This window comes from Paroedura picta, chromosome 4 (assembly GCF_049243985.1).
Source record: "Paroedura picta isolate Pp20150507F chromosome 4, Ppicta_v3.0, whole genome shotgun sequence".
NCBI classification, from domain to species: domain Eukaryota; kingdom Metazoa; phylum Chordata; class Lepidosauria; order Squamata; family Gekkonidae; genus Paroedura; species Paroedura picta.
The window spans coordinates 142,172,593-142,196,488 of NC_135372.1; the positions used below are offsets into that span (position 1 = coordinate 142,172,593).

The window sequence follows — 23,896 nt, forward strand, 5'->3', positions numbered from 1 at the left end:
AGCGATACAAAAACAAGATTTCTTTGAGCTGCACATGGTCCCCTGCACACCCTCCAGCGCTGCGGTCCCTCTATACTCCAGCATGTGAAGGGATAATCAAGAACACCAGAATTCACTTGCAGTGATGTGGCACTCTCTGGTCTAGCCGTCTCCTTCGCTTCTGAGATCCCGAATGCTACAAGGAAGCAGCAGGGGTTATCCTTGTAGTAGGGGTGGGATCTCAAGGATCTGTTCCACTCGAGGACAGTGCCTTCTCTGGGGCAAGAGAGGAAGGTCTCCTTGCATCTGGGGAAAGCTCTGCTGCTAGCGGAAGAGACCCGCAAGATCAAACCCCTGGTCCCAAGCTGACAGAAAAGCAGCACCCCGTGGCCACCGGTGTGCCAGGTGTCAAAACCCATAATGCAACTTGGAAGGAGTCACCGAGAATCTCCCCCATCAGACTAGACAGAACGCAGAGAGAAGTAAGCAATGCAGGGGTAGTCAAACTGCGGCCCTCCAGATGTCCATGGACTACAATTCCCAGGAGCCCCCTGCCAGCATTTGCTGGTAGGGGGCTCCTTGGAATTGTAGTCCATGGACATCTGGAGGGCCGCAGTTTGACTACCCCTGCATTAGCCAGTGGCGAAGTACGCAGGAAGAGCAGGGATAGAGCGTTTTGAGCAAGATGACCACGAGGAGGGCCTAAGGAAGGAGATTCAGATGCCTGCTGCAGGTCTCGGTTAAGATCTGCCCAGAGAACCCCGAAAGCGGACTCCAAGGTCAATCGCCCAATGAAGTTTCGGCGACTAAGCTACGGAAACAAGCAAGCCTATTCCCCTCTGCCGTGGGGAGGGGGCACTTGTAGACAAGTCACCCACAGGCAGAGAAACTACCACGTGTAAACATCTGCTCTACGTGTTCTTCAAATCTATGGAGTTTGGCACACCGGTAATGTGGGTTTTTTTCATGGTTGCCGCGCAGGCTTCTAATGATGATGATGATTATTTTTGTTTCCTCAGCTTACAGTGGGTGGCCATCGGGCAAGACAAACAGGGGTTAGCTGGAGAAACCGATGTTTTTCCCGGACAAATCCCTCCCCCCCCCCAATCCGGCCGATACAGCATTAAGAACACATCTCGTGCGCATCCTAGCCCAGAATTTTGGTACTTAGCAGCAGAAAAGAATATGCTTTGCAGATTTTTTTTTCTTTTCAGGAAGAAGACTTTTCTCCAGAAATACCCGCACAGGTTTAACAGATCAGAAAAAATTGAGGGGTGCGGGTGGGGGGCAGAGGGGAGGTTAAAAGAATGTTTTAAAAAGCTTTAATCGGCTCGTAATGACATGGGTTACAACAGCTCCTGCCCGCCTGCGACCTGGAAGAGTATCCTCAGGGCTTCACTGTGCCGGCAGAGCCTTCCTTTTGCCTTGGAGCGTCCCTCAGCTTCCTCCTGGGCTCGTAAGTCATTGAGATCGTAGGTCCCTGGTAAGGAATCCTGGAAGGAAGGAAGAAAACATGGTCATTGACTCCCGTGGAACCCTCAGTTCCTTCTGACTTAGCAGCTAGCCCGAAGAAAGAATCCTAGATCTCGACTCGGCCCTGGAGGATGCATGGTCTTGAGCTTCGTTATCGCCAATTCGACAGCCTCTCCCTTTTTAAAAAATAGTTTTCCTGCTGCAGAATGGCAGCATTCCCATCTGCTACCGAACATGACGTTTCGTTGCATCTTAAGGCAGCCTGTGCGTCCGTGGTGGCAATCAATGCAGGGTGTGGAGCAGTGACTAAGTTTGCAAGTCAATGTGGTGCAGAAGTTAAGAGAGTCAGACTAGGATCTGGAACCAGATTCGAATCCTCACTTGCGCAGATGCAATAGAGGGAATAGAGGGGGGAGGAAGTAGAAGCGGAGGGGCTTTTTATACTCCTTTCCCCCTACCTTAAGGAGTCTCAAAGCAGCTTACAATCTCCTTGTCTTCCCCTCCCCACAACAAGCCCCATTGTGAGATAGGTGGGGCTGAGAGAGCTCTGAGAGGGCTGGCCAAAGGAAGCTTCGTGTGGAGGGAGGAGGTGGGACTCAAACCTGGCCTGCTGTTTTTAACAGTGGCTCCCAAAGCATAAGCCACTTTGGGTGCCCACTGGAAAGAAAGGTGGGGTGGGGTCGTCCGCTTCGTCTTGGCCGCCTTGGCGATCACCGAAGCCCGAAGTGGCGCATAGGAGGCGCAGAGGTTTGCGACTGTGTGCGGCTGCCAGTTGGCATGCTGCCCCTCCTCTCCGCTGTGGCCACCTTGGGCTTCGGTGACCGCTGAGCCGGCTGAACCAAGCCGACGCGCACAACCCTAAGGTGGAGTATAAAGAAGTCAATAAATTAGCCCCCCTGAGTCAAACCTCACACAAGCTCCCTAGACTGTGAATCTTAGGGGAGGTCCTGTCCTTGAATGCAAAACAGAATGCAGAATGCCCTAACAATGCTCCTGTCCAGCCGAGCGTAGCTGGCCCTTTCATGCCATTATACAGGATATTGCCTTATACCGATCAGACTACTGGTCCATCAAGGACGGTATTGCTGACTCAAACTGGCAGCCGCTCTCCAGTTTCAGGCGGAAGTCCTTCATGTCAGAGTCAGTACTGTTTACCCAGATTGGCAGTAGCTCTCTGGGGTCTCAGGTAGAGGGTTTTTACCTCCCACCCGGTTCTTTTAGCAGGTGATGCCGGGGATCGAACCTGGGACGTTCCGCATACCAAGCAGAGGCTCTTCCACTGAGCCACAGCCCCTCCAGAGTCTCAGGGAGAGGTCTTTTCACATCATCTACTTCCTGGCCCTTTTTGCTGGAGATGCCGGGGACTGAACCTGTGACCTCCTGCATGGCAAGCAAAGGCTCTTCCCCTGAGCCGTAGCTCCTCCCCAGCCTTTGACCTAGTTACACTGGGGGGGGGGGAGCTCTCTTTTCTTAGTGAAAGGCAGAGGGTGCTAAGCTTCAACCTCACCGTGGGAGCTTGAAGATCCTGGGTGGGAATATGAACCGGCATTAAACCAAGCACTGAAGTCACAGCCCAATTTCTATTCTCCCCTGAGCTGTGACTCAGTGGAAGAGCCTTTTTTTTTTACATGCCAGTAGGAGGTAAAGACCTCTACTGGGGACCCCAGAGAGCTACTGCCAGCCTGGGTAAACAGTACTGACTTCGATAGGCCTGATTCTGTAGAAGGCAGCTTCATGTGCCATAATGGACTGGGGGGGGGGGTCTCAAGAGGAGCTACGTTCCCCTTGCTAGTTATGGGTTTGCACCTGTCCCAGCGTCCCTCCTCAACCGCCAAGCTTTTTGGGACGAAGCCTCCAGTGGAATGCCCAATTACCTGAAGGAAGGTTGAAGTGGAAAACATGATAGTTAAGGAGCACGTGCCAATTATCAAAGGGTTTTCTTGGGCTCTAATTTTCTGGCGGGGGCTTGCTGAGGGTCCTTCTGAAACCGGAGCCCAGCTGCGGTGGAAATTGGCCCCCGAAGAGGAGGAAGTTCAGCTGAGGCTGCGGTAATTAGAGCAACGTTAAAACAGGGCAGGACAATTGATTCTTTTCTTTTTTTTTACACAATTGGCTGAAGCCAAGGAATAACACTGGAAAGATGCTCGTGGGGGGGGGGGGAGAACAAGGATGCAACATTTGCTTCTGCCCTTTGAAGACCACTGGTCAATGAGACCAGGGGGTCCATCAAGTCAACATCCTGTCTCACAAGGGCCTTCCGGAGGGCCAACAGAAGGACATGGAGGCCAAGACCTTCATAAGAACATTAGAACAGCCCTGCGAGGTCAGGCCAATGGTCCATCTGGTCCGACACAGTGGCCAACCAGTTCCTCTGGATGGTGAACAACAGGGCACAGAGGCTGAGACCTTCATAAGAGCCCTGCTGGATCAGACCAGGGGTCCATCTAGTCCAGCATCCTGTCTCACAGAGTGGCCAATCAGTTCCTTTGGAGGGTCAAGCTGCAGGGCACAGAGGCCGAGCCCTCCTCCTGGCTCTGGGATTCAGAAGATTAGTGGCTGTTCCCTTTAGTCACCATAGCTAGTAGCCATTGATAGGCCTCTCCTAGAATCGGTCTAATCACCCCAAGATGTCTGTGACTACCTCCTTTGGCAGTGAATTCCACATGTTAATCCCATTTGTCTGCCTGGAACTGCAACCCTGACCTCAAGACCTCAGCCCACATTGAAGTGCTCCAAAATTTGAAGAAATACCAAAATTACTATTGCAAAGTGTTCCAAATGTCTTCTGCATACACTCCCTGACCATAACCCTCATGAATACTCTGTGTAACTTGAGAAACTGCATTCAGTAAGAACTGCTCAAAGTTACAGGGATGGGGTTTCCCTTGTAATCAGCCAAATTAAGAAAGGTATTATGCACACGAGTAAGAAGATGCATACTCAAAGAGGTGCCCCACCCACCTCTCAAAAGTCATCGAAACCCATGTCTATCTGCGGCTGCCCTAGTAGGGTAACTCCATATACCCAGTTAGGACACGAGAATAAATGTTACACAATTTTATGAAAAGTTAAACGATATGGATCAGGCCATTGGAAGGAAAAGCTTAGCACTCAGCTGTGTTGAACACAGTTACCTGGAGGCAACAGACACACCTGTGGCCTTGCCTTGCAGGGAGGGCAACAGGCTGACCCCATCATCCAGAAACCTCATAGAGTTCTGAAGAAAGGCCGAATAAAGTACAATTATTAATGCTTTTGTTCAGGCTGTTGCCATACTGAAAGCAGGTCCCCCAGGGGAACAGAATTTTGGAACTGTGCAGGTGTTTTTTTTTTACGACACCACCCTTGAGAAATATTTGAGTACTTTCCGAAATTCACTTCGGGGTCTGTCAGAACTCCTTTGGGGTCTTTTGCTACTGATGAAAAGATTTTTGAAAGCGGTTGTCATCCGGATGGCGCTTTCGGAAATAAGAATTAAGAAATCCTTTTTTATATACTATATATTATGAACTGTACTCTGCTCAGCCCTCTGTTCAAGAATGCTATGTGATTTCTGTGGCTTTCTCAACCAAGGTTTCGTGAGAGTCCCGAAAGGGTTTCCCAAATGGGTGGGATACATATATCTGTGAAGCATTTATTGGGAGATATCACCCTGTCCTTCCCTCCCAAAATGGCCAGTGATGGGCGTGGAGGGGATGGGAAGGGGCGGGGGCCCGGATGGGTACGTGCACAGCTATGCTTCCCAACCATATTCTGCACGATCAGCCCACACAGTGGTATCATTCAGGGGCCTTTGTGGTACAGTATGGTACCCCAGTTGATAAACCCTGCGCTAGAGGGACACTTGTGTTATCCACTGACAAATATGGCCGAGGGGTGGGGATGCAGGGGAATTAGTGGTGCCACTTCTGGCTATTCCCATGTGGTTAGGACAAACAATTCCATGATTCCTACCAGCTCTTCCCTTGAGCCCCAAAACTTACTCAGTGTTGCTGTACTACTAACAATGACCTTCCAACCCTCAAAGGTCAACAATATTGGCTCTGTTATATTATCTTAAATCACGTCTTGACTGGGTTTGCTACGGTCCTTTTTTCATGCATCAATTTAGAAAACAAGGAAAAATAAACGTGTTGCAAACAGTCTGCAAGAGGCCTGATTAAACTATCGAGGCTTAGCTTGGTCGTGGATAACACCAGCCCTCCCCACCCGCACGAAGGAGGAATTCCAAGGTGGGCTTCGACTTCCCCCCTGGCTGAGGTCTTTGCCCGATCAATGTGTGTCTCTAAGGGACCAGCTGTACCCCGCCCTGCAGGTGACAACAAGGCGGGTTCTGCACGTGATCACTAATCCCTGGATAAGTCACTGACAACAGCTGAACACAAACAAATCCAACGCTCAGCCATGGCATGGGGGGAAAAGCCATAACTGAACAGCAGCGCACAACATGCGCATGACATTCCCGGGGTCAATCCCTCAAACGTGTAGTTATGGGTATACACATGCACCCTGGGAGAGATGGGTTCACGCAGGCTGAATCCAGACTAAATTTTAACATTTAGTTTATATCCCACTTTTTACTACAGTGTGGGGGATCTGCAGCAGGAAAGGAGAACAGGGGGAAATTAGCCATTCCCTTCCGTCAGTCAACAATTTAGTCAGGATCCAACCTTGCGCTTGCGTTCCAAGCTAAACTGGACCACGTTAATCCATCCCCAAAGCCTGCAGCATCTAGAGCAGTGGTTCTCAACCTGGGGGTCGGGACCCCTTTTGGGGGTCAAACGACCCTTTCACAGGGGTCGGTTGCAAGGCAAGCAGTTTGGCCGGGGGGGGGGGGCGGCGCCATCCACACAACAGCCTTGCGGGGTAGATCGAGACGGAGCATTCGTCTGTCTGGACCAGCGGAAAAGAGTGAGATCGGCTTGGTGGGACCAGAGGCAGGACTGAACTGAGAAACCCCAGAAAAAAAATCCAATTCATATACAATCCTGAACAATGGATCTTCACGCCAATGCTCAGTTTTGGTTTAATTTACATGAAAGAACCCTTGCATAATTTTATGCTTGGGGGTCACCACAATATGAAGAATTGTGCTGAAGGGTCATGGCATGAGGACAGTCAAACTGCGGCCCTCCAGATGTCCATGGACTACATTTCCCATGAGCCCCTGCCAGCATTTGCTGGCAGGGGCTCATGGGAATTGTAGTCCATGGACATCTGGAGGGCCGCAGTTTGACTACCCCTGCTCTAGAGGGACGCAGCCACCTGTCTTCCACAGGCCCGAAAACAGCACTCATTCATGGGTGGGGTGGGGGGGGGGACTGGGGAACACACACACCACCTTAGACAAAACAGGGAAAGCTGGGCTCGTAGGCCGACGAGGGGGATGGTCCAGCCGCACGTCTCTCCCCATTACATAAGGGACGGGTCTTCCGAGTACAGCTGCGCTTTGGATGGAGACTCATTACCGGCTCCGTCTTTGGCCACGGGGCGGAGGGGTGGGGGGAGTCTGGGAGAGGCAGCTGGCCGTTGGAATAAACAGCCCGGGGGCAGATCTGTCCCCTCGGTGTGTTTATCGTGGCCTGCGCTTGCTCCTAGGAAGAGACTGGCGGGCTGGATTCTCCCCCAGAGGGCACGGCCTGGTTATGCAACCCCAGCAGCATCGGGTTAGCAAAGCATGAGTGATCGCAGATGGCATGCAGAGACACACACACGCAGGCAGCCTGGGCTGGGGAGGGGGGCAGGAGCAGAGGGAAGGATGCTGGATGCCTCTGTCATTCAAATCCAGCCCCCCCCCCCACCGCCACAAGAAAGAAGCCACCCCGTTCGGCGGTCTCTTTGCGTGTGGACACGGAAGCGGATCGAAGGGAGAATGTTGTTTATTTTGCTTCCCACGCAGGAGGAGAAGGAGAGCTTTGAAGGGGGAAGTTGAGGCTATGTTACTTCCTCACACAGCAGGGCATCTGCGTGGCACGCAGAAGGGAGCCGGGTTCGATCCCTGGCATCGCCGCTTGAAAGGTAGCAGGGGATGTAAAAGACTGAGACCCTGGAGAGAAGGGGTGGGAAAACGGTGGCTCTCCAGATGCCCATGGGCTACAATTCCCATGAGCCCCTGCCAGCAGGGGCTCATGGGAATTGTAGTCCATGGGCATCTGGAGAGCCACCGTTTGGCCGACCCTGTTTTATACCAGTCCTCCATTCCTACCTCAAGCGCCAAGCCGCAAACCCATGGATTAAAGCAGTCGGTAAGAACTATGGACAACAGCAAATTTGCATCCCGACAATTAAAGCATTAACAAACAGGCGTGAGAACTAAGCTCCCCCTGATTTTTTACGGTGGGTTTCCACCTCCTGTGGCAGCCATTTTGTGCCAAGCTCCGCCTCTCTGGGCAACCATTTTGTGGCCGTGACTGTGTCAGAATTCCAAAGGCCCCCAAAAAGTTAGGGAGTCTGCTATAGTGTTCTTAAGCATCGATTTGAGAAAAACTTGATCCACAGCATTCAGGGATAACATCATGCGCTTAGAATGCAGCGGTGGATTCCAGAACTGCTGACATGGAACTGCTGTTACGCCAAGAACAGTGGCGTAAACAAACATGTTTCTTTAGGAAGATATAGGCTCCTGCTACGTTTCCTTTTGGAACACCCATGGCTGCTGATGAAGTTCCCTGGAACTGAAAGGGCACTGCTGAGAAATTCTGCCAAGCAACCTTCTTAACTAGAGAGCCAGTTTGGTGTAGTGGTTAGGAGCGCGGACTTCTAATCTGGCATGCCAGGTTAGATTCTGCGCTCCCCCACATGCAGCCAGCTGGGTGACCTTGGGCTCGCCACGGCACTGATAAAATTGTTCTGACCGAGCAGGAATATCAGGGCTCTCTCAGCCTCACCCACCCCACAGGGTGTCTGTTGTGGGGAGAGGAATGGGAAGGCGACTGTAAGCCGCTTTGAGCCTCCTTCGGGTAGGGAAAAGCGGCATATAAGAACCAACTCTTCTTCTTCTTCTAGATGACTGGCATACAAAAAGGAGAAGAAATCAATCCAATAATAAAGCAAAATGTTTTTAACTGGTTGTTTTAACCATGTTGCCCCCCCCCCCCCCCAATCCAAATTATACAAAACAGGCAGGTTAACTAGCAAACTGCATAACCCATCCCTGATTCTAAGGGGTGGAAAAAAGGAGGTCAAAAACGCGATCGTCAAGGTTTAACTGGGTGGATTCAGGTGGGGAATGAACACATACTCTTGTTGACTGGCCGGAAGGTTCACGTCCAAACTGTTGTGCTGCAGATTCCGAAATACTTGAGGGCAACTTTGCTTCCTAACACCCTTTCTCCACTTCCTGCTTTGGTTTCCTAATTTTTCAAGGCTATGTTTTAGGATGGTTATTCTCCAGCAGAGGAGGATTTAGGAGGACAGAGCAGCTTTTGGCTCAGACCTGCCTGGTCTGTAACAGCGAATTCACAAACGGTGGAAAAGGAATGGCAGGGAAGAGCTGAATTTTCTGCACTCCCCCTAATGGACTTCTTCCACCCCCCCCCCCCCATCTCAGAATTTCTTCTCAGGGACCCAACGGGGCACAGAGGCTGAGACCTTCCCCTGATCTTTCCTCCTGGCTCTGGGATTCAGAGGCTTAGTGCCTCTGAAGGTAGAGGTTGCCCTCAATCCCCGGGGCCAGCAGACTTGAAAGACTTTTCCTCCACAAAACCGCATAACTGCCTTTTAAAAACTGCTTCTTCCTGCGGCCATCACTGCATCCTCTGGCACGTAAGTCCACCCTGCTGGGAAGCCTGGCGTTTCATCAGTCATCTCTAGCAGGCTCTGGTGCTTCCCATCAGAAGCTCAGAGCTTACTGAGGTAAGGGCTGGAGGTTAGCTTTTTGTTGGGATGTCAACCATGGCTGTAAGGGTGTTAAGCATCGTCAATCACAGCCAACTTCTGGTGGCCCCGGGAAGCAGCTTTCATGGCAACCGATTAAGCAGCAGTGATTGCTTAAGTCTGCAGAGTCTTGGTCCTTTCAAACACCGACCCTACTTAGCTTCCAAGCCCTGATGTGCCCAGGCAGTAACATGCTGCCTTCCCTCCCCAAAACCACTGCTACTCCATATTTATATATACAACCTGACTTTTGTTACGGCTTTAGGGAAAATGACACACAACTGTGAAGAGTTTAGGATTAGGGCCTGCAGTAATTAGCAAGTAAGCCGGAAAGGACTGGCCCCTAACGATGAGGCAATCTGTCAATGCCTGTTATGGAGAAGCAATACTTAATGTGGCAGGGAGGGGCCATGGCTCAGAGGCAAAGCATCTGCTTGGCACGCGGAAGGCCCCAGGTTCAATCCCCGGCATCTCCAGTGGGAAGGTCTACGGCGGAGGGCTGAGAAAGCTGTTTTGAGCAGTGATATCAGAGCTCTCGCAGCCTCACCCACCTCACAGGGTGTCTGTTGTAGGGAGAGGAAAGGGAAGGCAACTGGAAGCCGCTTTGAGCCTCCTTTGGGTAGAGAAGCCTCCTTTGGGCAGTGGAGAATAGGACCAGCGGTAATGGGTTTAAACTACATGCAGAACACCATCAGCTAGATACCATTATTTTTTTTTCCCACATTCCAAGTAGGTCAGCCATGGAATGGGCTGCCTAAGGAGGTGGGGAGCTCCCCTTCACTGGTCGTTTTCTAGCAGCGTCTGGACAGATCCTTCTCCTGGATGCTTGAGGCTGATCCTGCACTGAGCAGGGGGTGGGACTAGATGGCCTCTGTGGCCCCTTCCCACTCTAGGATTCTAGGAGTCTAGTTCAGCAGTGGAAGGGGCTGCCTAAGGAGGTGGGGAGCTCCCCCTCACTGGCCGTCTTCAGGCAGTGGCTGGACAGATCCTTATTTGGGATGCTTGAGGCTCCTCCTGCATTGAGCAGGGGGTGGGACTAGATGGCCTGTACTGCGTGTTCCTACACTAGGGGTCTATGATGGAGCTTCTTCACGTACAAGCAGTGCTGAAAGTTAAACATTGCAGAAAGTCCCACTGTCATACCAAAACTGCGCGACCAGGACAAAACACCCCTCTTCCCCCCCCCTCGGCCTTGCGGAGTACTCACCCTAATTTCCAAAGCGCACCCACGCTTTGACCTGAGTTTAAGCAGCACAAGTAACCTGGTCCATCCTGGATTCCAGCTCAAAGGCATCGGGGCGGTCCTGAGGATTAGCAGCTAACATGTCTTTCAGGAGCTGCTTGATCCCCTCGGACATGGAAGTCCTGCGCTTCTGGGGGATGTGCAGCTCCATCTTTGGGTTTTCTAGCAGCGCCTCCCCGACGGGCACTATCTCCGTCCCCTGCTTGACGTAAGTCCCCAGCAGCTCCTTCTTGGTCTCCGCGTCGATGAACGTTATCCTCTCGATCATGGCCCAGATGATGATGCCCAGGGCAAAGATGTCGGCCTTGGCCGTGTAGTGGCCCTCCCAGACCTCGGGCGCCATGTAGAAGTCCGAGCCGCAAGCCGACGACAGCCAGTACTTGTTCACGTTCACGTCCTTGTTGTCGTTCCCCCCGTCCTTGCCGCGGGCGGTCAAGCCGGCGCACACCTTGCTGAGCCCGAAGTCGGCCACCTTGAGGACGGGCGCGCCGGATTTCTCGGTGATCAGGATGTTGTCCGGCTTCAGGTCCCGGTGCACGATGTGGTTCTTGTGGAGGAAGGCGATGGCGCTCGTCAGCTGCAGCATGAAGCTCTTGTTGGTGGCCGGGTCAGGCCGGCGCGAGAGGACGTACTGGTTCAGGTCGCCGCCTTCGCAGTACTCCATGACGAACCAGAGATAGCAGGGCTCCTCGGCGTAGCCCAAGATCCTCTCGCCTTGCGGGAGAGAAGGGGACGGGGGAAAGTTAGGGTGGAGGCGAGGCAGACGGAGAGGCTACACATTCGTCATAACCTGTGACCCTGCCCACCCTCCCTCGAGAAAGAAGAAGCCTGGCAGAGCTGTACAGCAGGGGTAGTCAACCTGTGGTCCTCCAGATGTCCATGGACTACAAGTCCCATGAGAACGCTGGCAGGGGCTCATGGGAATTGTAGTCCATGGACATCTGGAGGACCACAGGTTGACTACCCCTGCTGCACAGAACAAACCACATGATTTAGCTATGCCAGGTTTTCTCAACCCTGGGGTTTCTTGATGATACTGGGAAGATTTCCCGAATTTTAAATATGTTTATCAAAGGGTCATGTCGACCCGTTTCCCCCCCCCCTCCCAAAAAGGCCTGGAGGGGGCTGGAGGGGGTGAGAAGGGGAAGGGCCCAGGTAAGTGGACACACAGCTATCCTTCCCAACCATATTCTGCACGATGGTGCCACTTCAGGGGTTTCTCGAAGCCTGAAGAATGTTTCAGGGGTTTCTCAATGGCATTATGCAGGGGGTTGGACTAGATGACCCTAGAGTTCCCCTCCAACTCTAGGATTCTACGAGAAAGACTGAGGCATACAGAAGGCAGGTGAGCAGTACACAGGTGAGCAATTTAGGCCTAGAGATCATGCAAGGTCATGAAAGGCATTGAACCTCTGATCCTTGAACACAGGAGACAGTTTGGTGAACAAATGAGTTCAGAATTTGCTGCAGGTGCAAAGACCAGAAACTAGATGAGGATGCAGGAGTTGAGCAAGGTCCTGCCTATATGTCCTGTTGTAGGACCTCCATAGAAAGTGGTTGGATGGATCCATCCATCCATCCATCCACTCATCCACCCATCCATCCATCCACCCACCCACCCACCCATCCCCTCACTTAGGTGTCTTGGGGCGGTGTGAGCCCTCTGCAAGATTTCAAAGCCACGAAATGGCCTCTTTTCCAAAAACAGATTCCAGTTACGTTCTGAGGTTCTGTGACCCACCATGGCAGTGGTCTCAGGAAGAAAAACGCTAGCTGGGGGAGGGAATGGGGGTGGGGGGAGTGCAGTGCTGTTTTTCAATGCCACAAGCTCGCAGGGAGCTATTAGGACGAAGGGGTGGCCGTGCTAAATTGGCAGCTTGCAATTCTAAATTGCACTGTGCCCCTTGGCAGTACGGACTATCAACAGGACTCTGTGGATGGCGTTTCATAAATGCCGGAGGAGAAGAGGGGCTGTTTGTCAGCTGTGTAAGCCCAAAAGGATTTGGTCACGCAGAAAGCCAGACGGGGGAAAGAAGAAAAACAACGGAGAGGACAGAGTGCTCCGGCAGGCCCAGAAGAAGAGAACGCCTAATGCAAAAGGGAAGAACGCTTGCAGGCACTGGGTCCAATTCGGGCAAACAAACATCTGTGGCACGCAAGTATGATTTGCTACGAAATAGCAATGCGCACGGCTTGCAAAGGATCTAAAGCAGCCTTTCTCAGCCTCTTTACTGTTGACATTCCCCTGAAACGTTCTTCAGGCTTCGAGAAAACCCGGAAGGGATGTCAGGAGGCCACACCTCCCTGCCATGCCCCCAGAAACCACGTAACACTCAGGGGTAGTCAAACTGCGGCCCTCCAGATGTCCATGGACTACAATTCCCATGAGCCCGTCAGTGGTCGCTGGCAGGGCCTCATGGGAATTGTAGTCCATGGACATCTGGAGGGCCGCAGTATGACTACCCCAGACTGAGACGCTCCTGCCGGCTGTGAAATCACACTCCATTGCCCGCCGCCCCAACATCAGAAATGGCCCAGCGGCCTACTCCGCAGGGCTAGAAACAGGACTGGGGCAGGATCGGCTGCTGCAGCGCCTCCATCACTGCCCCCTATACAGCTGTTAACATGTGTGTACCTCTCTGGACTCCAGGCCCTACCATGTGTGACGGGGCCTTGGCCAACAAGGATTTTTACCCTGGCCACCCCCTTTGGGTCCATCGCTGGCCATTTTGGGAGGAGGCCAAGTTGACATAACCATATTAGGATTCATTGAGCAGGGGGTTGGACCCGGTTGCCTGTAGGGCCCCTTCCGACTTTAGGGTTCTATATGGGGTTGTATCACCCAATAATTTACATTTTATATATATTAACTCCAACCAACCAGTGAAACCCTTCCGGGGTAGTTGATAAACCCCAGGGTTCCATGGATCCCTGCCGAGAAAGCCTGATCTAAACAGATCTTCTGCTGAGATCTGACTGGGAACAGATTATCCCCTGTGCCTGGGCACCGGGGCCAAAAGGCACAAATCCCAGCGCTGAGATCTTTGACGTGCTTTCCCAGCACTGAAGGATGCTCTCGTGCTAATCCTCCTTTCAACAGGCCGATCCTCGCCACCTGGGTGTCAGCCACAATGTTTACAACCAGAGATGAGAGTGCTGGGATGGCCAGCAGGGACTATTATGTAACAACACATGCGTCGCACTGATATGGGCCCAGGGTTCGGATCCAGCCATCAGGTATGGGAAGAAAGCTCTCCCTGAAGTCTGGGAAAATCGTCCCAAACAGGGAGCCAAAATGACCTCCATTTTGGACTAAAAATCCACCAAGGAGGGGATCCAAACAAATACTAATTATACTGAATCAGACTGTCTATTCAGACCAGCAGTGGCTCTCCGGGGTCCTTCCCATCCCCTACTACCTGGTCCATTTAACTAGAGAGGCTGGGGATTGAACCGGGGATCTTTTGCATGAAGAAGAAGAAGAAGAGTTGGTTCTTATATGCCGCTTTTCCCTACCCGAAGGAGGCTCAAAGCGGCTTACAGTCGCCTTCCCATTCCTCTCCCCACAACAGACACCCTGTGGGGTGGGTGAGGCTGAGAGATCCCTGATATCACTGCCTGGTCAGAGCAGTTTTATCAGTGCCGTGGCGAGCCCAAGGTCACCCAGCTGGCTGCATGTGGGGGAGCGCAGAATCAAACCTGGCATGCCAGATTAGAAGTCCGCATTCCTAACCACGACACCAAACTGGCTCTGGGCATGCTGGGCAGAGGCACTGACCCTGAGCCAAGGCCTCAGTCAAGGTCTTTCCCATCCCCTCCTGCCTGGTCCTTCTAACTGCCGATGCCGGGGATAGAACCTGGAACCTCCTGCATGCTAAGCAAAGACTGTGTCACTGAGCTATTGCTCCTCCACCACACCCAGGCACCTCAGATCCTTGCCTGACACACTCACCACTATACCACACTGGCTGTTGCCAGACAGGGGTGGTCACCTGACATGGCTTTGGCTGAGGGGGGACAGCCAGCTTGGGGTAGTGGTTAAGAGAAACGGCTTCTACTCTGGTGAGCTGGGTTTGATTCCCCACTCCCCCACATGTAGCCAGCTGGATGACCTGGGGCTCATCGCAGCCCTGATAGGGGCTGTCAAAGCACTTTCAGTGCATGCACTTGAAAGCTCATGCCTTGAATAAATTTTTGATGGTCTTAAAGATTCTGAAGGTAAAAGGTAAAGGTATCCCCTGTGCAAGCAGTGAGTCATGTCTGACCCTTGGGGTGACGCCCTCCAGCGTTTTCATGGCAGACTCAATACGGGGTGATTTGCCAGTGCCTTCCCCAGTCATTACCAGTTTGGTCCCCCAGCAAGCTGGGTACTCATTTGACTGACCTCAGAAGGATGGAAGGCTGAGTCAACCTTGAGCCGGCTGCTGGGATTGAACTCCCAGCCTCATGGGCAGAGCTTTCAGACTGCATGTCTGCTGCCTTACCTCTCTGCACCACAAGATGCTACTGGCCTCTATTTTTGTTGTGCTACTTCAGACCAACACGGCGGCCCACTTGAATAAAATACATAAATGACTTTTGGAGGGACGGATAAGTAACAACTGTGCATCACATCTGCTTCCCCACCCTCTTGCGAGCATCGTCTTGCCTGCCCTGCCAGCGGGTTAAGAGCGGAGCCCTGGGAAATGTGCAAGATGGGAAACGGAACATACCAAGAAGTGAAGCCGAGCATTACAAAATAAGCCGGCCACAAGAGGAAGTGGACCTCTGATAGCCGGCCTTTCATGTTTGATGGGCAGGCAGTGGGGAATGTGGGCTATCTGCATAAACAAGTCACTCACCATGACAACCGCCTCCCGATTCGGCTACCCAGCCCTCATCAACAGGAGCAGGGCAAGCTTTACGAAGGGTAGGGGTGGCAAGGAGGTTAACTAAGAAATGTTAGAATGCAGCTCAGAGATGGCAGAGGCGTACTCCCGCTCATCCCCACTTGAAAGATGAACGTAAAAGCAAAGCAAAAGAACCAGAGAATCAGAGTGGGAAGGGACCTTCAGGGTCATCTAGTCCAACTCCCTGTAGAATGCAGGAAATTCACAGCTACTTGCTCACCCACAGGGACCCCAGTTCCAGGCCCAGATGATCCCCCTTCTGAAACAAACAGAAGCCCTGGCCAGTCCAGCCTGGAAGATATTGGCTTGCTGGTCCCCACGTGGGCGGCTGGCATTTCCCCGGGCATGCAAGAAAGGGCCACAAGAGCCAAGCACTGACACCATCCCTTCTGCCCACCCCAGAAGTGACTGGCCTTGCTTGTAGGACAAAAAGAAAAATGGGCGCATGAAGAGACTTCCATAACACCAGAGACAAAGAAGGCCCTTCAGTCGGGATTGCATCTGGAATACTTGAGTAAGGGGCTCACACCCTTGACATGCAAAAGACACCAGGGTAGTGAAGCAAGACCCCAAGGGCCACTGCTCTTATTTGCTTTCCAAAGAAGTGGGATTAAGTAGACCGGCTACTGTTCTCGTAGGGTTGGGCGCTTTGGCGCGCCTCGGCTACTTTGGCGATCATGGAAGGCCGAGGCAGCCAGCGCCACAGTGCAGAGGGGAGGCTCCGGCACTGGTGTACCAGCCAATGCCCGCATGCCGCCTGGCATACTGGCACCGCCCCTCTCCTCCATGCTGTGGTGCTGGCCGCCTCGGCCTTCCGTGATCGCTGAAGCGGCTGAGGTGCTCCGAAGCACCCAACACTAGTTCTTCTCAGTCAGTCAGTCGACCATAAATGCTTATGCTGGGGGTCCCTGGCCTTTTGGAGTCTGCGGTCACCAGGAGAGGTGAAGCCCCCTGCCCTTTTTCAGGGCAGAAAAGCGCCACAGGGCCTGACTACAAAACTTCTGAAGCTCGCCCCACAAAGACTCAGCACCCCATTTCCAAGGATGAGACGTAGAGTGGCCTTTCTCAACTTTTCTCACCCTTGAGAAACCCCTGTAAATGTCTTCAGGCTTTGAGAAACCCCAGAAAGGGCACGGCCGTGCAGAATATGATTGGGAAGCAGAGCCGTGGACACACCCACCTACCCCCCTCCTCCTCGAGGCTCATCATTGGCCATTTTGGGAGGTCAGGTCAACATGTATTAAAAATCAATTAACTCCCACCCATTCAGGAAACCCATCCAGGGCCGTCAAACTCCAGGTTTCACAAAACTCTGGGACAGAATATGAAGTATACAAACCCTCTGGTGAGCTTGCAAAGTTAGTTTCCAGATTTGCCCACACAGTTCTGCTTAGAGCCATGCCCACTTAGGTTGCTAACCTCCAGGAGGTGGCTGGATGTCTCCTGGGCTTACCACTGGTCTCCAGGCGACAGCTCAGCTCACCTGGGGAAAATGGCTACCTGGGAAGGTGGACTGTATGCATGATATCCCACTGAAGTCCCTGCTCTCCCCAAACCCCACCCTCCTCAGGCATGACGCCCTCCCAGAATCTCCAGGTATTTCTGAATCCAGAGCTGACAACCATAATCCCCGCTTACCTAAAGGCCTTGCTGAACAGAGGGGGAAGAAAACAAGCAAAACTATACACACGTCGTATTTTGCTGCATTTCTACCACCATCTCTATGGACATTGTGTTTTACTGATACAGTTAGGAATAACTGGACAAGATCTATAATGAAATGGAGATTGCAGGAAGACTTTGTAAAAGGGGAGCTAAGTCGTGACACCCCTTTCAGTCTCTTGACCACAACGACAACCTCTCCCACTCCAAAGCAGCTGGTTTGGTTCACATACAACAGGGGTAGTCAAACTGCAGCCCTCCATATGTCCGTGGACTACAATTCCCATGAGCCCCTGCCAGCAAATGCTGGCAGGGGCTCATGGGAATTGTAGTCCATGGACATCTGGAGGGCCGCAGTTTGACTACCCCTGACATACAATATTAAAAAGTTTACAGAACCGACTGAGAGTCCAGTGGCACCTGTAAGACCTAACAAATTTTATTCTGGTTATATGCACGTTTCTACATGCACAAAAGCTTATCCCCAGAATAAAACCTGGTTGGCCTTCAAGGTGCCCCTGGAGTCAAACTTGGTTCTACTGCTTCAGGCCAACATGGCTGCCCGCCTGAATCTAAAATATCTCTAGTTGTTCTGCTCAAGGGTTGCATAGCCCATGGGAGATCATACTGGGAAATCTGGTCTGCAGATTAATATGTTCTAAGGCAGTGGTTCTCAACCTTCCTAGTGCCGTGATCCTTTAATTCAGTTCCTCCTGTTGTGGTGACCCCCCAACCATAAAACTATGCAAGGGTTCTTTCACAGAAATTAAAACAAAACTGGCCAATGGCGTGAAGATCCATTGTTTAGGATTGGATATAAATTGTTTTTTTTCCTGGGGTTTCTCAGTTCAGTTCTGCCTCTTGTCCCACCATGCCAATCTCGCCCTTTTCTGCTGCTCCAGACAGACGAACGCTCTATCTCAATCTACCTTGCAAGGCTGTTGTGTGGATGGCACTGCCCAGCCAAGCTTCTTGCCCTGTTGTGAAACCCTGTGAAGGGGTCGTTCGATTCCCAAAGGGGTCCCAACCCCCAGGTTGAGAACCACTGTTCTATGGGCACCGTGGTAGAATGAAGGAATCGTTGCACACTAAACCCTACAAGCAGTAGGCTTCCCCCCTTCTGCCTACAATGTCACAAACTTTTGCTAAATCAGAGTCCAGTGGCATCTTTAAGACCAACAAAGATTTATTCAAGCTGTGAGCTTTCGAGTGCAAGCAAATAAATAAATTTGAATAAATTCTGGATCGTTTGAAAGGTGCCCCTGGACTCTTGATTTTGTTTTGTTGGGCTGCTACTGACCAACACGGCAGCCCACTTGAATCAAACTTTTGCTCGTTCAACAGCTGGAAGAGCATCCTGCGTACCCTGCAGGGAAAAGTTCGGGGTTATTGTTCTAAGTGGTGACCACTTCCCTTTTCCCCGTCTCGGAACGGCCAGCCCACGTCATTCACAAGAGCTGACAGCGAGTGACCTGTCAGCGTGAGGCCGGCTAAAGCCGGGATGCTTAAGGAAGGGCTGGCAGCTCACGCACAGCATGTGAGCGCTGTGGGTTTCTGCAGGGCCCATCTGGGCATTCCGTGCGCTCCTGCAGGGCATGGGCACGCTTGCACGCACGCTCCGTCGAGCGGCCTCCGTGGCTGGCACGTGAAGGGGCTGGCCTTGTTATCATGAGCCAGCTCCGTGCTGTGACACCACGGCTCGCAAAGAGCACAAGTCCTGGCCGCATGGATGCTGCGGGGGGCGGACTCCTCACGTTGCTCAGGCATGTGGCTTCGCCTCGCAGCCCGGACTGCTTCAGTTTAGAGGCACCTTTTTAAAAACACGCTGGCGGACAGAGGGGGGGGGGAAACACGGAGAATTCCCCGGCCGAAAGGCCAATGACTGTCCTTTTAAAAAATAAAAACGAGGATTATTCCTATACACGTCAGGTTTAGGGTTAAGGTAATGGAGGTTTTTTTCCAACATGGTTTTGACTTGGAATGGGAAGCAACCATGAGCACAAGAGGAATGCGGCTGCTGCCCCAAAGGGAATAAACAGAGAGAAATTTCCAAGCTGGCGATGGCAAAAAGTTTTATTCAGAACGAGTTCCTAGGTATAAAACCTCGTTTTCATATTTTACTTCCTCAGTAAACTTATTTCTGAATTGGGTTTTTTTTCAGGGATACAAACGAAGTCTTCAACCCACTACCTAATTCTTATATTTTATATATATTATATTTTACATTTTAAGTCATATAATTTGGGTCTATTAGTATCAAAGATCCATAAAGGTAACATCTTATAAATGACTCCCAAGGGAATGCCTACAGATGGAGAAACAAGCCCCACAGTTAGGTAGGTTGTCAGGGACAAGGAATACTGGTTCTGGTGGGCAAAGGGGGGGGGGGAGGATGCATTTCCAAAGATACATTTCCACAAATATAGGTACAGACAGCGTGGAAAAGTGCATGTTCAAGAGCCGGGAGGATCTCAACAAGCTGGAAAAATGTCTCCGTTTGCCAGGCGCTGATCCTGCATATGATCCTCACATTCTAGGGCAGGGGTCGCCAAACTGTGGCTCTCCAGATGTCCGTGAACCACACTTACCTGCAGGGGCATGTGGGAATTGGAGTCCATGGACATCTGGAGAGCCACACCTGTAGGGAATCTTAATAAATCACAAAGGTAGTTTTTGAGGGCAGCTGGGTTGGTCTGCAGGGGAAGAGCTAGAATTGAGCTTTATAAGTAGCTTATTATTTATAACGGTGCTGGAATACAGAAGCCAGGGCTTTACGTTAACATCCTCTGGGGTAGTCAACATGTGGTCCTCCAGATGTTCATGGACTACAATTCCCATGAGCCCCTGCAAGCAAATGCATTTCCTCTCGATGCACATCTCAAGGGAAGCACAGGGAGTACATGGCAGGGAGAAGAATGTCTCCTATGTCATAGATATTGAGACTAAGGAAGGCTGTGAATCTGTGTGGAGAGCAGGGGTGGCCACACTGTGGGTCTCCAGATGCGCATGGACTACAATTCCCATAAGCCCCTGCCAGCACTGGCAATTGCTCATGAGAATTGTAGTCCATGGGCATCTGGAGAGCCACAGTTTTGTCACCCCTGCTTGACTCAGTAAAGAAGCCCGACTCCCAAACACTGTGTCGCCGCTTTGGAAGGACAGTTACCAACCTCCAGGTGGGGCCTGTAGTTTGAATGCACAGAAAGTGACCTTAAACTGGAATCATGCTACCAGTTTACCAAGTCTGGCCATGACTCTCCAAGGTCTCAGGAAGAGTCTTTTAAGGCATCCACTACCATTTCTTTTTCCCCAAATAGAGATGGTCAGGGATTGAACCATGGACATTCTGGGAGTGGCCCATGACTTAGTGGCAGACAAGGTGGATCTGCTTCTCTGCCTAAAGCAGAGTTTTTCTCAAACAAGGGGAGGAAGTAGAATTCTTTCTCTTCCTGCCAAACTTGTGTACATGACAAACCAGAGTCAGGCCATGGCCAGGCAGCTAGGAAATTTACATTTGAAAACAGACCATTTGACCCACTCTGCCTGTCCCACTAGTAACAAGATCAAACAAACAGTCCAGCCCTTTGACTGGCAGTCTGTGGCTGGCTCTTGCTAAACGACAAAGTCCAACAGAAGAGACCCCAAAGGGCCATCCAGTCCAGCTCCCTTTCTCGGCATCCTAAAAACATCCTGAAAGGTGCTTATGCAATCTCCTCTTGAACACTTCCAACGAAGGAGACTCCAGGACCCTCCAAGGCAACTTCTACGACCAGCCCTCAACATGTTCTCTACGCGAACCAGAGGCTCTTCCAACTGAGTCACAGCCCCTTTCCAGTCGAATTACAAGACTGGGCCTTCCCAAGAATATCAGAAGAGCTCTGCTGGGTCAGACCAGGGGTCCATCTAGTCTAGCCTCCTGTCTCACACAGTGGCCAACCAGTTCCTCCGAAGGGCCAACAACAGGGCAGAGAGGCCGAGGCTTTCCTAAGGACATCAGGAGAGCCCTGCTGGGTCAGACCAGGGGTCCATCTAGTCCAGCCTCCTGTCTCACACAGGGGCCAGCCAGTTCCTCTGGAGGGCCAACAACAGGGCAGAGAGGCCGAGGCCTTCCTAAGGACATCAGGAGAGCCCTGCTGGGTCAGACCAGGGGTCCATCCAGTCCAGCCTCCTGTCTCACACAGAGGCCAGCCAGTTCCTCTGGAGGGCCAACAACAGGGCAGAGAGGCCGAGGCCTTCCTAAGGACACCAGAAGAGCCCTGCTGGGTCAGACCAGGGGTCCATCTAGTCCAGCCTCCTGTCTCACACAGGGGCCAGCCAGTTCCTCTGGAGGGCCAACAACAGGGCAGAGAGGCTGAGGCCTTCCTAAGGACATCAGGAGAGCCCTGCTGGGTCAGACCAGGGGTCCCTCCAGTCCAGCCTCCTGTCTCACCCAGGGGCCAGCCAGTTCCTCTGGAGGGCCAACAACAGGGCAGAGAGGCCGAGGCCTTCCTAAGGACATCAGGAGAGCCCTGCTGGGTCAAACCAGGGGTCCATCTAGTCCAGCATCCTATCTCTCACAGGGGCCAACCAGTTCCCCCGGAGAGCCAAAAACAGGGCAATAGAGGTGTAGAGAGAGATCAGTTCCCCTGTAAAGAATGTCAAGTTTGGAAGACTGACTCTAGGAGAACACGTCCCTCTCCTCCTGGTTCTCCACCTCCCTGAGAAATCACCAGTTGGAGTCCATCCTCAAAAGCAGAGATTTCGTTGAGGGGCCCACCTGATATCTGTCATTTGGAGATCAGCCAAATGGGACCACAAAGATCTGCTCCTTTCAACCTACCCTACAGTTCCCAGATCCACATTGTTAAATACCCAGAGATTTTGGGGGTGGGGTGTGAGGAAGGGAAGGACAATAAGAGTCCCCCCTCCAAAGGAACAGTTTTCTCCAGGAGAAGTGATATTCGTAGCCTAGATATCAGTTCTAACTCCAGGAGGTCTCTGGGCCTAGCGTGCCCCCTCCTAAGTAGTTGTCCCCTCTAGTGGAACTGGTCTCCGTAGATCTGGAGGTCAGCTGTCATCCCAGGAGACCTCCAAGCCCTCCCTGCAGATTATAATAATAGAATCGTAATTGGAAAGGACCTCCTGGATGATCTAGTCCAACCCCCTGCACTATGCAGGGCACTCACACCTGGTCTCCATAGATCTGGAGCTCAGTTATCATCCCAGGAGACCTCCAAGCCCTCCCTGCAGATTATAAGAATAGAATCGTAATCAGAAGGGACCTCCTGGATGATCTAGTCCAACCCCCTGCACTATGCTGGACACTCACACCCGGTGTCCATAGATCTGGAGCTCAGTTGTCATCCCAGGAGACCTCCAGGCCCGTCCTGCAGGTTAGAATCCTAGAGTTGGGCCCTCCTGGGTCATCTAGTCCAACCCCCTGCACTATGCAGGACACTCATGCCTGGTTTCCATAGATCTGGAGCTCAGTTGTAATCCCAGGAGACCTCAAAGCCCTCCCTGCAGATTATAAGAATAGAATTATAATCGAAAGGGACCTCCTGGATGATCTAGTCCAACCCCCTGCACTATGCAGGATACACCTGTTCTCCATAGATCTGGAGCTCGGCTGTCATCCCAGGAGCTCTCCAGGTTGCCTCCCTGCAGGTTGCCAGTGCTGGAGAGAGGGAGCAGGTCTCCATAGGCCTGGAGGTCATTCAAGCGATCACTCTGGAACAGGGGTAGTCAAACTGCGGCCCTCTAGATGTCCATGGACTACAATTCCCAGGAGCCCCCTGCCAGCATTCGCTGGCAGGGGCTCCTGGGAATTGTAGTCCATGGACATCTGGAGGGCCGCAGTTTGACTACCCCTGCTCTGGAAGATCAGCGCTGGAGCCCCTCCTGCAGGGCATCAGAGCCTCCCGCCACCACCTGTAGGGGACAGAACAGCCCCCCTGGGAGCCCCCCGGAAAGCCAGCCTTGCTGGAGCCCCCCCCCCCCCGCACTTGCAGGGGACCCTCCCGGGAGCCTCCCGCCGCCCCCGGGAGCCCCCCCCCCGGCGCTCACCCTTGAGCGAGGTCTCGACGAGGCGGAGGTAGAGCGCGCTCTGCTTGTTGCCGTGGCTCATGCGCTGGCCGAGGCCGTCCCGCTGGAGGACGCACTCCTCGAAGCGCACGACGTTGGGGTGCCTGCGGCGGAGGCTGGTCAGGGCCCAGAACTCGGCCAGCGCCAGCTCCACGTTCTCGGGCGCGTCGCAGCGGATGCGCTTGACGGCCAGGCGGGCCCCGCTGCGCCCGGACACCGCCTCGTACACCACGCCGTAGGCCCCGCGCCCGATCTCCGTCAGCAGCCGGTAGCGCGGAGGCGGCGCCGGCCCGGCCGAGGCCTCCATGGCGGCGGCGGCGACGGCGGAGGCCCTGCGGGGAAGCGGCGGCGCCCGCTCGCGCTCGGCGCGCCTCAGGCGCCGCTCCGGCCCGCGGGGTGTCCCTCGGCGGCCGCCGTCGGGGCCCGTTTCCATGGCAGCGGCGCGGCGCGGCCTAGCGGCTGGGGTTCGGCTGGCCGCCGTCGTCGTCGTCGTCGGGGTCGCGGCGCTGGCGCCCCGCTCTTCATCCCGCCCGCCCGGCCGCTCCGGGACGGGGCCTCGCGCTCGCCTCTCGGGCCGCCGCCGCTGCGGGAGAAGGAGGAGAAGGAGAAGTCACGGGCCGCTCCGGGACGCGGGCGAGGTGGGCGTGAGGGGAAGGCGGCCGGTCGGCGGATAGAAAAAGCGCGCCCTGACTGCCCCTTTAAAAAGGAGGCG

General features: G+C 53.0%; 2 protein-coding genes across 2 annotated transcripts in view; both read right to left on the reverse strand.

Annotated features, from left to right (window-relative positions):
• FNDC11 (fibronectin type III domain containing 11) overlaps window positions 1-23,896 on the reverse strand; it is a 417,259-nt gene that overhangs the window by 39,093 nt on the left and 354,270 nt on the right. The gene's annotated exons all lie outside the window — the stretch shown is intronic.
• LOC143836545 (serine/threonine-protein kinase 35-like) lies at window positions 1,161-23,617 on the reverse strand. The gene is made up of 3 exons (XM_077335963.1): window positions 23,167-23,617; window positions 10,535-11,284; window positions 1,161-1,472 (listed from the first exon to the last, which is right to left on the reverse strand). Exons 1-2 carry the CDS (start codon window positions 23,615-23,617, stop codon window positions 10,572-10,574), a joined length of 1,164 nt encoding a protein of 387 aa, XP_077192078.1. The 3' UTR covers window positions 1,161-1,472; window positions 10,535-10,571.